A 16,104-nucleotide genomic window follows, 5' to 3' on the forward strand; every position below is an offset into this window, starting at 1 on the left:
TTGCATTTTAACAACAGAGTACACGGCTATAAGCGGTCACTCAGAAATATACAAACAGAACTTTTTTTTGCCCAATAAAAATGGTCAATTTTTATGTGGATCTAGAAGGAAAATGAACAGTTGTGTAAGTGTGTTTTGAACTCTGATATCTCATATTTGGAATCTCAAATCAAACACTGATGAAAATCTATTAGTATTTGCTTAAATTGACACATTAGAAAAGTTTAAGTACGAGGAAATGGGTCTGTCACATTATACAATTATATAGTTAATATCAGTTGTCTATATTTATCAGGGATGCCGCTAAATAAGTGACTGAAAAAACTTTTTCGGTCAAAAAGTAAGGAAAAATGGGGAGGAAAAAAAGCAAACATTTAGTTATTTGTAGTCATAATTACAGCGTTATTAAAAAAAAAAACTGCTTGTTTTCCTGCACTGGTCAGTCAAACAGTGTGGTTAAGCTTGTTGCCATGGAAACTGGAGTGCATGTACATGTGGGGTTGTACGCTAACGAAAAGCTGCAGCTAAGATGTAGACTCTAGGAAGATTTACATGCAGACTTTCTTATTAATTGTTGTACTTCTTTTTCCTAGAATAGGAAGACAGAAAGGAAACTTTTCTATTGGAAACTTTTCTACTCTCCTGCATGTAAACATTTGTAGAGTCGGGCAGCTTTGTCCAACAAAGCATCACGTGTAATATCTGTTAAAAAATAGAGTATATACATGCACTCCAGTTTGTTTTTACACTAGGAGCAGTGCTGTGAATAAATTATATTGACAATGAGTTCTGCTCCAAGACTAATCATCATCATTCAGGGATTACAGGTCAGAATTTGTGTCGATGTGAGGATGGACAAGGAGGAATTTGTAATGTTCCTGTCGGGAGTTTTACACGTTTTGATATTTCTGAAGGTTGTTTTTGTTGTTTTCTCCTAACGTTGTTCAGGCAGGTTTTGGGCACATGCAGATCTCAGTGCTGACAATTTGTAATAAACAACTTTCCTAAATATTGTGTGCCACCTTAATGGCAATAGACTTGGTGTCACAGGCAAAATCCAAGCATAAGTTGAGTGGGCAGAAGCGTCTGCTAGCTAATTGGATTCTGCCTGAAGTGGCCAACTGTAACAGATTGTACCATATTTATTGGCACCCTGGATACTCGAAGTCTGTAAGCAAGAAAACCCTATTAGTTCCAGCACACATGGACAAGTTTCTACAACTTCTATGCATTGCATGTGTTTTGGTCGATTCCTCTTTCTGTTCTTATTTCATCATTGTGTCAATATGTTTCTTTTTTTTTTCTTTTCTCCATCTGAACTAAATCAGATAATGCATTTGTTTTGAGTATATACATTCAGGGCCATTTACTCATCCATTTTCAACATAACCTAGCTTCAGTGGATGACAGGAAGTAGGATTTGTTGCACTATATGACGAATGGCCACTGTAACGGTTTCTATTCGCTGGCCGACATCAAGGTTTCAATCATGTATAGCAGGATGGCAAGTTGCAGTATATAAGTATTACAGTATGAAAAATGGGAAGGAAAGTGAACTGTACAATTATTATGACACTTAGCATACAAAACTACTACAAACCTCTGAAATAAACACTTAATATAAAAGACTGTGTTCTATGAATTATATATGTATCTGAATTATGTTCAACTTGGTTTTGGTTTTATTTTAATTAGCACAACCTAAAGCAGATCAAATGCATTTTAGACATCAGCAGTGCTTTATCTATTGTCTTGTTTTCACAAGTACTGTACAAATAGTCAAGGGATTTGTCGGGCTGCTTAATCAGCTGAGTTGTGGTTTAACAGGGACGCAGTGGCTCGTGTCTGCGGTACATTTCTGCTTGTTCAGCCTGTACAGGTCCTTGCTTTTGAGACCGGAGTCATCGGAAAGGTTCAGAGTGCAGAAGTCTTCATGGGCACATGTTAGTTCATTGCTGTTGAAATAAACCACATGAACCCACAGCTATTCATTATATCACAATAATACCATAACAGCAGAGGTTTTACTATACTTTCTTACTATGTGACTGAAAATGATTACTTGTACTCTTACATGATTAGATTCCCAAGAAAACGAATATTCTTCCTTACATTTTCATCACGCAAACCCTTGGTTCTCAAAAAGGTGGCTAAGGGGACTGTGAAGCAAAGCCAGGGGCTGTGAATAATTGATTTTTTGTTTTATTTTGTTACAGTAGGGGAAATCATAACCCACTAATATCAAAGTTATTATATATATATATTATTGAGTTTTTAGAGTTATTATCCTGTTTATGGGCAATCCCCTCAGCCACAATCCAAAATCAAATTGAATGTCATTTCAGAAGAGTGGATTGTTTCAGAACAGCAAAAGGGGGACTAAATGTGAAATGGTATGTTCAGCAAGCACTTGTGTTTGATGGTCAGGTACCGAGAAACTTTTGGCCTCACAGTGTACGTCACACATCATACATGACCTCACAGACACCCCAGATTAGTTAATGTTGCTCTAATGCATAAGGGAGACAGCACTACCATCCTTCATGCCCCAAAACAGGGACAATTATTATTTTTTTGGACAGACAAGCCATCTGTCTCCTCAAACTCACAATGTCCTGTAAAAAAAGGCAAATGTATAACTGTTCTTTATTTGATTTTTAGACAAAAATCATTTTTTATGTTATAGTTGTTACACCATATTTTACTCTTCCACAGAGACAATACAGATTTGAGCGTTTTATACATGATGAGAGCTTGCCTGTGCTGGGTATCAGCTTCCATGCTGCTGTCCTCATAAAGTTTCAGCATGGTTTCAGTGCGGTCATCTTTAAGCTCCTTTGGCTCCTTGAGCCTGCTTAAAATCACATCAGGGAAGTTGCATGACAGATTACATGGACTGCAGTGCATTTAAAGGTAAAGTCATAACAGAACAAGCACTGACCTGGGTTCTAGGCGTTCCTTCACCTTTGCTATGGATCGGATATAAGGACCTATTTGTCGAGCGATAGTCGTCAGGAAGGAATTTTCTTGCTTTAACTGAACTAAGTCATGAAGTTGTGCTAGGGATGGAAAAAAAAATGAATCAGACTATCCAGCAGAGGCTAGACATTATAATATCAATATCACTTGATAGTGATTTACCTTCATAAATTTCTTGCTCGTTTGCCACCCTTTGGAACGTCTCTTCCCAGATCTAAGAAGGAAAATGTGATAACTTTCAGCTTCTTCTATTTAACTTAAGGCACAAGAACAAATACGATTCTGACAGTTACCTCTTCAAAAATGGCCCTCATCATCTCGACAGATTTGTATTCTAATGAGATCTCTCTGTCCATCTCCAGAGACCTATCCAGGATTTCACTCATGGTGTCCGTCTTTATGAGGGAATGATGTTTAGTCAGGTCTCTGTGAGTCTCCTGCACCTGGTCTTTAAGCTTCTGGATTTCTGTCTGCAAGTTCTACTCAGAAGGAGAAGGAAAATGAGACTATCTGAGCAACACTACAAACAAAGATGGAGTTACACGCCATATCACTAGCCTATTAGGATCCCTTGTGCACCTTGTAGCTGTTCTCATAATTTCGGCAGTGCTCCATGAAGGGACTCTCTCCACCCTCAGCCAAGAGGACCTTAGTGCTGATGTAGCGGTGAGAAGTGGGCTTTCGGACCACTGAGGAATCTAGAGTCATATGTCCGCCTGTTTGGGAGTGACAGGTCACAGATGGGAGCCTGCGGGAAGAAAAAAAGCCTGCTAAGTGGAAATGTTGGCTCAATATTTTTCAGTTTCTTTCCCAAGCTCAAGAGGTCTGAAGCACAGATATCTGTGATATATATAATTATTTTCATTTTTCTTACATTTCTCATTATCATTATCAAAGTTATTACATTTCTTATTGAGTTCCGATTATTAGATATTAGCACATATGTTTGAATAGTTAAATAAAATCAGTTTATTTAATATATCAATAACTCAAAAACAAGTCAGTCTATATGAAATTCACCTAATTTAAGTGTAAGGAATAAAAATTAGTAAAGCTAAAAGGGTCCTGGACTACAAAAAGAAACAAAAAAGATAACCTCTGCTATACAAATTACAGAGACACTAACAATCCACCGCTGTTGCCCAGTCCTGAGACACTGCCTGCTGTGGACACTGAGCGCCGCTGACCTAGAAGTAACAGGGGCTCCAAACAGCGGGCAAATTCCGATCGATACTCCGTGTTGATCTGTGTAAAATACATTCCATGAGAAAGGTGACGACAGTAAAACCCACACGCTAACTGTGCAGCCTCCTTTTACCTTACTGCTCTGAGATGGTCTCAGTCTGTGAGGCAGCTTTACAATCTTCTTCAGCCTCTCCATAAGTTGCTAAGTGAGGTGGGAAAATCACTAATAAAGACTTTGTAACCTTTCACACAAATTCAGCTGGATCAAATAAAATCAGCTGCCTTTAAATACTTGAGTAGCGAATATAATTGTAGACCTTTAACACATCTAACGTTTACTTCCTACAAAATAGCATACACTTTCTGTACCTTTCCACTCATGCAGCTTTTAAAATGTGAGTTTTCCTGAAGAGGATGGAAGAAAAAACTCTACTTACATAACCCATGTCTAGAAACTCAAACTTATTTGCTGAACTAAGGAAAGCAGAGCATGTAACCAGATGCACCTGCAGAAGAAACAGGAATTTACTCAGTCTCAGACAGACTTATTCAGACAGACAGACAGACAGGCAGAGAGACAGAAGGAAAAGCACTTGACCTGGAGAGTTGGCAGCAGTGCAGCCAGGTGTGACAGCTGCTCTTTAAAAGCCCGTTCCTTCTCCTCATGCTGGCTGCAAAATGATTCATTATTCATTCATAACTCTTCGTTTTGATTTGTCAGTAGGTTTCTATAATAGCATAGATCAGATAATAGTTCTGCAAGTCACAGGTTTATATCAGTGCACTTGTTCTATAACAACAGATCATTTACAAAGACAGGAATAGTGGATGCTCCATATAACAGATTAAAAAAGTGTGCCTTTGTTGATATGGTGAGGTTTATTTAGCAGCTTGTAAAGACATTCCATGGTCAGGGTTGCTCCTTAACTTCTCAGACTAGAGGAACTCTACAGGTAATATAACAGGCACCATTTCTGTGTCATTAAACTTGAAGTAAGAGAAACAAATTGCTGTGGTAAAATAAACTTAAGACTGTACTGAATTTCAAGGTGTCCATGATACAGAAATGTAGAAACACAGAAACAAAGAACTATATTTATCTCGTGAATAGAAGAGGCGGATTTACAGCAGTATCACCGAGCTATTTTTAGATTGTGTAATAAGATCCATAATATCGTGCTACCGCCTCAAAGCCCTTTGTGGATTTTATTGTGCTTTATATAGCTGACAGAGGCATGATGTGTTCCTCAGAACAAAAGAGCATTAAATCTGATTATATTATAAACCATGAGGTTAGAAGACACTAACCTTTGAGCTGCTTTCAGCAGAATCTTCTTTCTCTCAGCTAGTTTTTCCTGCAAGTGCAGAGTAGCAATCGTATGATTTAATAATAGTGGCTAAAATAATCTGTCTTATCAACACTTTATATAAACTAGCAGGATTTACAGCGTTAGGTACATAACAAGATATGTAAACACAAGCTTTAATGAACCAGAAGTATTTAAGACGTAAGTTAACACAAATTAACTTGTGTTTGTTTTGCTTGTTCAAAAATACACCTGCATTAACTAGTGTTTATTGAAACCAGGACTATAAATACATAACAATATAAAGTTTAGTGTGTTTTCATGCGATGTGAGCTTTAAAGCATGTGCTGCACTCATGTTTTGTTTTGACTTGACCCCTTGTGCTTTTGTTTACACTGCCATGTGCTCATGTACTCTATGGTTTCTTGCATCATTGGTCTGTTACGTAATGTGTGCACCTCTTCTGAGATTATGTACCTTCATGTTACCCTCATAAGTAAGTTTATAAGTGTGTTACAAAGTCTGTGGATTCGCGGTTTCCTAGTTTTGACCTTGCTCATGTTTTCATTTAGATTATGGTATTTATTACTTCCTGCCTGTGATTTGAAACATCCCATAGAGTTTAAGCACTTGGATTCTGTCTTTAATAACTGCACATTACAGTGAAACAATACTACTAGTTATTATTATCCATATAAAATGAATCATGTATTACCTGCATGCTGTTAAAAAGGGTACAAATCGCACTCTCCTCCTCGTCCACGTTCGCCCTGACTTCTCCGATCATAGCTTTCAGGAGAACAATGGCTTCTCGTGCTGATGTCTGGAGTTCCTTCACAGCCTTGAACAGCAGATGATGTATTTTTCTACAGTGTGTGTGACCTTCCAATACCTGAATACTATGTATGAAGTAAAAAATTTCAGGCTCCTTACTAAAACGGCTTGGTCCAGTTTTTCACAGCCTTGCATATAGGCTGTCTCAATATCAATGCAGTGCGCTCTGCTCTCCCTGTCAATAAAATAACAAAACAGATGACAAAATAACCAGCTAGTAAAATCTTTATCAAAGTCCTGTAAGTGAGAGAAGCTGCACTTACACTGGCATGTCTCTGAAACAGTTGATGCAAAGCATAGACTTCTTCTCCGTAGAGAACATGATGTATAGTTCTTCATGGAGGGCTGTGTACAAATAGAGGAACATAATTGATAGTGATGTCAAGACAAACAAATTTCACCAGATTTGTTAAATGTTAAATCAGAGCACAATGCGTACCACACTTTTTGTGGGCTTCTTTGGTGCGCTTGGCCAGGGAAACAATTTCATGGCGCGAGAACATCTTGGCCTTGTGGGTGGCTTCTCTGCAGTTTCCACACAGGGGCTGGTTGCAAGTGTTGCAATAATACATTGCATCCACATCCTGGCAATATACACAATACTTGAATGGAAGATGGATTTGAAATATAACAATGATGTTTGTAAGACTTCTTTGTTGAAAAGGTAGGAGAAAAAATCCCTGCTGGTTAATACAAGGTATTCCTGAGTTGCTGCACTGTAAAAAAATTGTTATCTTAGCAAGTGAAAGACCCTGAATACAGTCAAATTGATTTGATTTGAATTGATTTACAAATTGCAAGCCATTTGTATTCATTTCAAGCTTAAAATAGTCTTGTTCTATAGACAGACCATTTTGCTCATTTTAAGCATTTATTTCTAGAAAGAAACAAAATTGTCAATAGAAGAAGAAACTTACAAGCTTGAAATCAGTGACAATGTTCAGAAATGGGGCTAATGAGCTTGTATTTGGCTTACTGTAACCTTAAAATAAGAAACACTATAGCAATTGGACTATATTCAAGATATTTTCACTTTTTTTGTAGTGTGCTTATCACCCATGTAACCTCATTATAATAATTCAGCTAATTCAAACTCATTAGCTAGTTAGAACTAAAACTAGCTAAAATACAGCACAATAGAGCACAAAGGTGAGCGAATATTAAAAAACACAGATCAAGATAAACACACACACACACACAGAGAGAGAGAGAGAGAGAGAGAGAGAGAGAGAGATGACTAGCTAACATTAGGCACTCAGCTTGCTCTTGATGTTTTGTAGAACAGTAATAATGAATTGAAGATGCAGCATCAACTAAAGGTGGGTTATAGTGAGAGATTGTAATATTGCCCATACAATAATATGATTTTCTAACATGAATTGCTAGTTAAAAGTTGTTGCAGGGAGGTTTTAATGTCCACAATTAAACTATTGTTACAGTACTAAGGAAGCTGTGGTAATAGCACTGATTACTTAGTTTTGGTAATTACTTAGTTGGGCCCAAACCCCATAACACTGCATACAGTATAGTATGTTAGTACACCAGTTGAAGCATTGTATAAACAATCAGATTACATTTTTGTCACATACACAACCATACACAGTACAACATGTTATGAAATGCTTTCGTGTTACTGACTTGCACATAGTGGAACAAGCCTAAATGATCTGCACTGACAGCCTGGATATCTGATTTCATATATATATATATATATATATATATATATATATATATATATATATATATATATATATATATATATATATATATATATATATATTGCAGCATATATTAGATAAAAGTACATATATACCCATTAAGGAAAGTTTTTGTTCACAAAATGGCTTCAAATCCCCAACTCCCTAAATCTTGCATTCGGTAACCTAAATTTTCTGTGATTTCAATCAATTCAAAGCCATTGTATTAATATGAATCTTGTAGGGTATAAGACCTGTTTCTTGCACTCCCAGTCACAGTTGGCACACTGTACGACTTCCTCGCTGTCTGCAGAATTATCCACCAAGAACTTGAGCAGACGGTCCTCTGGAGGAAGCGCATTCACCCCTTTCACAACAGACTGGTGCCTGCAAGGAACAGGGGGAAATAAAGCACATCTCACATGCCATTTTTGTTCCATTTTAGAAAGTGAGAGCTGTTTTTAATTTAACATTGTTAATAATTTGCTATATGCAGTATCTCCCACACCCTTTCCCTTGTCATCATAGTAACAGGGACAGAAATAGCATTGTTCTGAATACCTGGATAAAACAGTGTTTGCAAAGATAGTTAGGAAAATATAGTCCCCAGCACATGCTACAGTGGAATTTCTTTGGTCACTGAAAAATGATTAGTCAATGTTGGTGATAACTCACACATAAACAAACTTGCTTATACAGTACGTTTTATCTATACATAAATAACAACTGAATATTGTAGTTCTGAATATAAACCAGCGCATTTCGTATTTCTCTTCTGCAATCTATACAACATATGCAAGCACGTTTTTAACCCATACTTACATAAACATGTTAATTTAACCATGACGGTTTCCCCTTTTATGGCGTATTTTCTTATATTTGATATCCATAAATATTCTGTAGAAGTTAGCTGTCGCATGACTTGCTCTTCCACACAAGGAGAAAGGACAGGATAGAGAAGGTGTAGCTGTCTCTAATCATACACAGCACAAGATAAAGGTACATGCCCAGTGTTTGCCTGACGCCGCAGTGGCCTTACTGGAATATGCCATGTGTATTTCTATCCAGGCTAAAACAAGGGCAGGATTTATACTGCAGCTGTTGATTGCTGCCTCTGGTATGCCCGGGCATTGCTGAAGTGAATGAATGCATGTCATTCTGAGCTGTGAACATGATGCCAAACTATTCAAAATGCAACACGCTACACATTACAACTGAACTGAGCTAATTTCCCATTCCTGCTATTTACATCTCTACACCAAAAGTCATGTTATTGCAACACAGGTTATGGAACACACACCACCAGTGTGCTGTTGTGGGATAATAATCAATGCCATGGAAAAAGCTTATTCCACAGCAGAATTATATATTTTTATTAATTGAAAATGGCACTTTTTTATTTGTACACTTAATGTTGTGTCCTTGAATAATTTAAAGTGCCTGTTATAGTTGCGTGTAACAAGAAACTGAAAATATTCCCGTGTCAGTTACTGACTTAATAATCGTCAAACACCGTCTCACAAACTCTAGACCAAACCACACAGAAAACTTTGATATATCACAATGTATATCTCAAACGTCTATATATATCACAAACTGTTTTAGAAGCACATCAGTATAAACCCTTCAGCCGGAACTATTGTCATATTTCTGCAATAAATAAGTAAATAAATAAATAAACATTATTCATAATAAATATGTTAGGTCTCTTTTGGTTGCAGTTGCATTAGAAGGTTCTTACCCACAGAGGGGGCATGTGAGTCGGCTGTCCACGGCTCTACCACGCAGGCAGCTGGCACAGAAAGTGTGGTAACAATCCAGTAGGCACGGATGCTCATATTGCTCACGGCACAAGTGACACACCAGCGGATGGCAGTTTGCACTGTCTGGGTCGAAAAGTTTATCCAAAGGAGAGAAGATTCCTCCAGACATTTGCAAGTTCTTCGTCTTTTCGGAGAATGTCAGGAAGGAACTAAGGAAGTTTGAAGTTTTTATTAAAAGAGTGCCGAGACTCCCCAACATTAGAAAACAAAGATCACTGTTTTTGATCCATGAAGTCTGTTAATGAGCTAAGACACACTCTTAGGGTTCTTTGGATGTTTAACAGTTGAAAGAGAATACCTGGAATATTTTCTGAAAGGATGAGCCTTGTTCATAAGCTAGAATTTACAGGGTTCCCCTAGATGGACAAACCAAAGAACCGTTTAGAGTGTTAAATGGAAGCTTTTATTCTAAGAGTGTAGTAGCAGACAAATAGAAACCTACTAAACATGACAGGTAAAATGTCACATGAAAACTGGCACATGGAACAATCAGAAATAAAACCAATGCAGAGACATTCATTCACCTTGCTGGTGTCCTAGCTGCTGTCTGTGGCTGGAATGAAAGCCATGCATAGGGTTTGTCAGCCTGCCTAGATAGAGGGCTGGCCTTGACGTCAGGACAATCAGAGATCCACACAGCACAGCAACTGAATGGAGGGGTGGTTAGTTAGTGCCCAAATATCTCATCCGAGATACCCTTTGTTTATCAGTGACTGACAAAAATAGCATGTCTTTTGTTATATTGGCCCTTTAAATCTGGGGCAATGAACAATACAGTGATAAAAGTTGCCTAAAATAAGAGGCTGACAGATTGTAAATGTACTGTAGACATCTGATTTAAGCATTTTTAAGTATTCTAGAGATAGTTGATGGACCCCAAAGGAAAGCAGGCTTAATATAACATTATATAGACCCATTAGGAATTATAAACAGTATGTAGGTGACTGCTGTATTGAACATTCTCTGAAGAACTACACATAATTTTGTGAATGAATATTTTCAGACCCTTAAACGTAAATGAAAATGATTAACAAATTCCTATAAACAAGATATGGATTATGAAAAAGTTAATATACACTAAAGTTAATAGACATTAGCTATATACTGCTATATACAAGAAAGGAGATGAGCAGACTCTATTTCCTGAGGAAGCTGTCTGTAACAAGATGCTGGAGATCTTCTACCAGTCTGTGGCGGCGAGTGCCATTTACTGTGTATGCCGGGGGGCAGCATCAGTGCTAGGGATGCCAGCAGGATTAACAAGCAAATTCTCAAGCCTGGATCTATCATTGGACACAAACTGGAGACATTTGAGTCAGTGAGGAACTGAACAAACTGCTCTCCATCATGGACAATCCATCTCACCTGCTCTACAATACACTACCGAGTCAGCGGAGCTCATTCTCCAAAAGACTCATTCAGAGAACATTACAGGTGATCATTCATACTATTTGTAATGACAGTATACAACAGCTCACCTGTGTGTGAAACATGATAACACTCACACTGCACTATTACAACTTTATATATAAAGTTTTTTCTACACTCACAAGGTTCTTTATATTTATTGTGTGTGTGTGTGTGTGTGTGTGTAAAACTTTTGCACTCAAATGTCAAACACTGCGATATCGATGTATCGACTATGTCTGGGCTCGATTAGGTAGAGACTACAGCGCGCATGCGCAGTTTGTTGTTCTTCCTCTCGTACAATTTTTTCGCCATGGCTCCGCTGGTGAGTGATCATATGGTCGGATTTAGTTAAAATATTCATGTCTTATCTTCACCTCGTGCTGTCCTGTTATCACTGACTACTTTGTTGGAAATGTCTCTAAAATATTATAAGCTAAAATCACAATTTCTAAAGCCGGCTTTGCTTTCATTTGATAATTTGTTGGTCCGCAGTGAATGAAGCTAAGCTAACCGCTAAACACAAGCTAGGTAGCTAAGAGCTAAAGCTGTTGCTAATAAACATCAGACGTGATTATAAGAATAAAATGTAATGATATAGTCACGGTGCCCTGGGAAAGTTTGTAAAGGGAACCGTTTAAATTGAAGAGTTTTATCTCTGAATAAAATATTATGTAGAAATAGACCTGTATTAGCTTTTGCATCGAGTGACAGCAGGACTTTTGTTTTATTTTTTCATTTTGTTTAGAGGAGACAAGCTGTGCCAGGCAAAGGTGGCAAGAAAAAGAAGCAAGTGCTGAAGTTCACTCTGGACTGTACTCACCCAGTTGAGGATGGCATCATGGATGCGGCCAACTTTGTAAGCTGGGTTTTGTTGTTTGTTTTTCAGGATTTTAACTTCTGTGTACAGGGGTTAAGGTTTGAAATCTGTCACGGAATTATAACCTAGTCTAAAACTCTATCTTAGTATCAATCGTCCATTACACTGATCAGCCATAATATTGTGACCACCTGCATCATATTGTGTTGATCCCCTTTTGCTGCCAAAACAGCCCTGATCCCTGAAGGTGTGCTATGGTATCTGGCACCAAGATGTTAGCAGCAGAATCCTCTAAGTTGTGAGGTGGGGCCTCATACTTGTTTGTACAAGTACACATCCCACACATGCTCGATTGGATTGAGATCTGGGGAATTTGGAGGCCAAGTCAACACATCAAACTCGTTGTTGTGCTCATCAAACCATTCTCGAACCATTTTTGCTTTGTGTCACAGCGCATTATCCTGCTGAAAGAGGCCACAGACATCAGGGAATACCATTTCCATGAAAGGGTGTACATGGTCTGTAACAATGCTTAGGTAGGTGGTACATGACAAGATAACATCCACATGGATGGCAGGACCTGATGTTTCCCAGCAGAATATTGCCCAAAGCATGATACTGCCTCCGCCGGCTTGCCTTCTTCCCATAGTGCATCCTGGTGCCATGTGTTCCCCTGGTAAGCGACACACACACACCCGGCCATCCACGTGATGTAAAAGAAAACGTGATTCATCAGACCAGGCCACCTTCTTCCATTGCTGCATGGTCCAGTTCTGATGCTCATGTGCCCATTGTTGGCACTTTCTGCAGTGCACAGGGGTCAGCATTGGCACCCTGACTGGTTTGTGGCTATTCAGTCCCATACACAACAAACTGTGATGCACTGTGTATTCTGACACCTTCCTATCAGAACCAGCATTAACGTCTGCAGCAATTTGAGCAACAGTAGCTCATCTGTTGGATCAGATCACACGGGCCAGTCTATGAGTCTTGACTGTCCATGACCCTGTCGGCAGTTCACCACTGTTCCTTCCTTGGACCATTTTTGATAGATACTGACCACTGCAGACTGGGAACACCCCACAAGAGCTGCAGTTTTGGAGACGCTCTGATCCAGACATCTAGCCGTCACAATTTGGCCCTCGTCAAACTCTCACAAATCCTTACGCTTGCCCATTTTTCCTGCTTCTAACACATCAACTTTGAGGACAAAATGTTGACTTGCTGCCTAATATATCCCACCCACTAACAGGTGCCATGATGAGGAGATCATCAGTGTTATTCACCTCACCTCTCAGTGCTCATAATGTTATGCCTGATCGGTGTAAATACACACAAAACTCTACTTGCATCCTTGTTACTAAAAAACGTAAACAAAAAGATTGCATTCCTTAATTATTCTACTTTCTTTGAAAGTTACTGTTGAGAATGACTTTTGCATAAAATCTCAGTAATTAGTTATTATATTCTGATGGTAAGCTGATTGAGAGAGGAAAGGCTATGAGGAAAGTCTGGCAATCTTGATGGTAACCATGGTAACTAAGATAAAATACACTATTTGGCCAGAAATTTTGTGGACACTCTACCATCACACCCATATGTGCTTTTTTGACATCCAGATTAAAAAAAAACAATCCAGATTTATTCCCTCTGGGGTGCAGTCAGTGTTCCAGTTCATCCCAGACGTTCAGTGGGGTTCACTTGAGATCTTGCTCTCCAGCCTTGGAGTGTGTTGAATCGTGTCTTCATGGAGCTTGCTTTGTTCCAGTGTGGGTGTGATGGTCAGGTGTTCGCAAACCCATGGCCATATAGTGTAGGTCATTCTTTCATTTGTTTATGGTCACATGTCATGTTTTTATTTTTATCTATCTATCCATCTATCTATCCATCTATCTATCATGACAATTTTTGCATCATTGAATTCAGGTGTTGTTTTTCAGGGGTTGGGCTTGGTCCCTTAGTTCCAGTGAAAGGAACTCTTAATGCTTCAGCATACCAAGACATTTTGGACAATTTCATGCTCCCAACTTTGTGGGAACAGTTTAGGGATGACCCCTTCCTGTTCCAACATGACTGTACACCAGTGCACAAAGCAAGGTCCATAAAGACATGGATGAGAGGGTTTGGTGTGGAGGAACTTGACTGGCCTGAGTCCTGACCTCAACCTGACTTGCCTGGCCAAAACTGGGACATCTGCTTTTACATGCACATGAATGTAATATGGAGTTGGCTAGCTCTTTGCAGCTAGAACAGCTTCAACTCTTCTGGGAAGGCTTTCCACAAGGTTTAGGAGTGTGTTTATGGGAATTTTTCACCATTCCTCTAGAAGCTCATTTGTGAGGTCAGGCACTGATGTTTGAGGAGAAGGTCTGGCTTGCAGTCTCTGCTCTAATTCATCCCAAAGGTGTTCTGTCAGGTTGAGGTCAGGACTCTGTAAAGTTCCTCCACACCAAACTCACTCATCCATGTCTTTATGGACCTTGCTTTGTGCACTGGTGTGCAGTCATTTTGGAACTGTTCCCACAAATTTGGAAGCATGAAATTGTCGAAAATGTCTTGGTATGCTGAAGCATTAAGAGTTCCTTTCACTGGAACTAAGGGGCCGAGCTCAACCCCTGAAAAACAACATCTATCTGTCCCTTTATCTATCTATCTATCTGAAAGTAGCATACAATAAAGATAGGAACATGTGTGGAATGGTAGCAGTGTAATGTGTCCACCACAGTAGTAGATTACACAGCCAAAGTGTTCATATTACAGTAGCATCCCCTGTAATGAGAGACAGAGGTCACTGTAGTATGATTTTTAACCACTGACAAGTCAGCAATTTATCACAAGAAATTTCCAAAATAAGCTGATCTCATAACCATCCAGTCGTACACTGCTTGGTATAAAGCACAGAGTATATTAAAAAAATATATAATACTGACTTCAACACTGGCATGTGTGTCCAGTTCACATCACATCTCAAACTGTCTACCTACCACATCATACCTCACATCATGCCTAGAATGTGAACTGTTAAAAACATGTAGCAGTGACTGCAGTCATACAGCTCCTGTCAGAACCTAAATCTCAAGTTATCTTAGTCATTTTATCAGACTAACGGGAACATTATCAATAATCTTACTCGTACAGGAGCATTAGCATTAGCAACTTCCTCAGCCTTTTTTTGTATAAGGTAATTGAACTGAGGACCTTAAACAGGCTGAATCCAGTTGGTCAGAGGGGGTTGATTATATTAATGAGCTTGTTCTAATAGATATCTATATCTACCACAGGAATGTGTGGCGGCTGTTCCACATAAACTAATAAAACTGTGACTAGACATTTATTTAGCATGAATGGAAGAAGTCTTTTAGACACTTTCCAACATAAGACAATCATCAGGACCGAGAGATTTTCAGGTTTTCAGGAAATTCTTTTATCTTGGAGATAGACTGATGAAGGATCCCAGGCCTACCAGGATCACCCCATTTGCATTTCTGGATTTTCTTCTGCTTAAAAGTTAAACTTTGTCATTGTTTGTGTTCTCACAGGAGCAGTTCCTTCAGGAGCGCATCAAAGTGAATGGCAAAGCAGGAAACCTCGGTGGTGGGGTCATAACTATTGAGAGAAGCAAAAGCAAGATCACAGTTTCCTCCGAGGTTCCCTTCTCCAAAAGGTTCGTCAGTCCGTTTTTATTCAACTGATTTATCTGTCTGGATTATGATTGCATCTCTGTGTGTCACTTCATTCATCATTATAATTTTATCTTCAGGTACCTGAAGTATCTTACAAAGAAGTACTTGAAGAAGAACAACCTCAGAGACTGGCTGCGTGTTGTGGCTAATACGAAGGAAAGTTATGAGCTTCGCTACTTCCAGATCAACCAAGATGAGGAGGACGAGGAGGACGAAGATTAAACTGTTTCCTTTTGTACGTTTAAATAAATACATTTAACAATCATTTTCAGCTTTTGAGACCTTTTTTGTATTCGGTTGTCTTTCAGTAATTAAACTTTACACACTGGTTTGCCCAGAATTGTGTGTGAACATTATTCTTCTGGTATC

The 16,104-nt window shown here is 38.7% G+C and overlaps 2 protein-coding genes across 5 annotated transcripts; one reads left to right on the top strand and one right to left on the bottom strand.

The window, feature by feature from the left end:
- Window positions 1-113: 113 nt before the first annotated feature.
- rnf207b (ring finger protein 207b) lies at window positions 114-10,461 on the bottom strand. Of its 4 annotated transcripts, none has more exons than XM_058410635.1 (19): window positions 10,350-10,451; window positions 10,124-10,181; window positions 9,744-9,974; window positions 8,257-8,389; window positions 6,745-6,889; window positions 6,569-6,650; window positions 6,405-6,480; window positions 6,187-6,312; window positions 5,473-5,519; window positions 4,763-4,835; window positions 4,602-4,670; window positions 4,298-4,366; window positions 4,106-4,224; window positions 3,559-3,727; window positions 3,273-3,458; window positions 3,142-3,193; window positions 2,942-3,059; window positions 2,759-2,854; window positions 114-1,955 (listed from the first exon to the last, which is right to left on the bottom strand). In XM_058410635.1, exons 2-19 carry the CDS (start codon window positions 10,156-10,158, stop codon window positions 1,805-1,807), a joined length of 1,977 nt encoding a protein of 658 aa, XP_058266618.1. In that variant the 5' UTR covers window positions 10,159-10,181; window positions 10,350-10,451; the 3' UTR covers window positions 114-1,804. The 4 variants fall into 4 exon arrangements, with proteins under 4 accessions (XP_058266618.1, XP_058266619.1, XP_058266620.1 ...); XM_058410636.1 differs by having other exon boundaries at window positions 2,759-2,851; window positions 10,350-10,449; XM_058410637.1 differs by lacking the exon at window positions 10,124-10,181 and having other exon boundaries at window positions 10,350-10,461.
- Window positions 10,462-11,474: 1,013 nt separating this feature from the next.
- On the top strand, window positions 11,475-16,000 carry LOC131366013 (large ribosomal subunit protein eL22-like). The gene is made up of 4 exons (XM_058410084.1): window positions 11,475-11,557; window positions 11,981-12,091; window positions 15,592-15,716; window positions 15,813-16,000. The coding sequence occupies exons 1-4, from the start codon at window positions 11,504-11,506 to the stop codon at window positions 15,955-15,957; spliced, it is 435 nt and encodes a 144-aa protein (XP_058266067.1). The 5' UTR covers window positions 11,475-11,503; the 3' UTR covers window positions 15,958-16,000.
- The last annotated feature ends 104 nt before the right edge of the window (window positions 16,001-16,104 follow it).

This window comes from Hemibagrus wyckioides, linkage group LG15, assembly GCF_019097595.1.
Source record: "Hemibagrus wyckioides isolate EC202008001 linkage group LG15, SWU_Hwy_1.0, whole genome shotgun sequence".
Taxonomy (NCBI): Eukaryota; Metazoa; Chordata; class Actinopteri; order Siluriformes; family Bagridae; genus Hemibagrus; species Hemibagrus wyckioides.

Coding starts and splice junctions, on each gene's coding strand:
- rnf207b (XM_058410635.1), bottom strand. CDS start 10,158: ATGAACAAGGCTCATCCTTTCAGAAAATATTCCAG. Junction 6,651..6,744: donor AGAAGCCCACAAAAAGTGTG/GTACGCATTGTG, acceptor ATTTGTACACAG/CCCTCCATGAAGAACTATAC. Junction 3,728..4,105: donor CTGGGCAACAGCGGTGGATT/GTTAGTGTCTCT, acceptor TTCTTCCCGCAG/GCTCCCATCTGTGACCTGTC.
- LOC131366013 (XM_058410084.1), top strand. CDS start 11,504: ATGCGCAGTTTGTTGTTCTTCCTCTCGTACAATTTTTTCGCCATGGCT. Junction 12,092..15,591: donor TCATGGATGCGGCCAACTTT/GTAAGCTGGGTT, acceptor GTGTTCTCACAG/GAGCAGTTCCTTCAGGAGCG. Junction 15,717..15,812: donor GAGGTTCCCTTCTCCAAAAG/GTTCGTCAGTCC, acceptor TTTTATCTTCAG/GTACCTGAAGTATCTTACAA.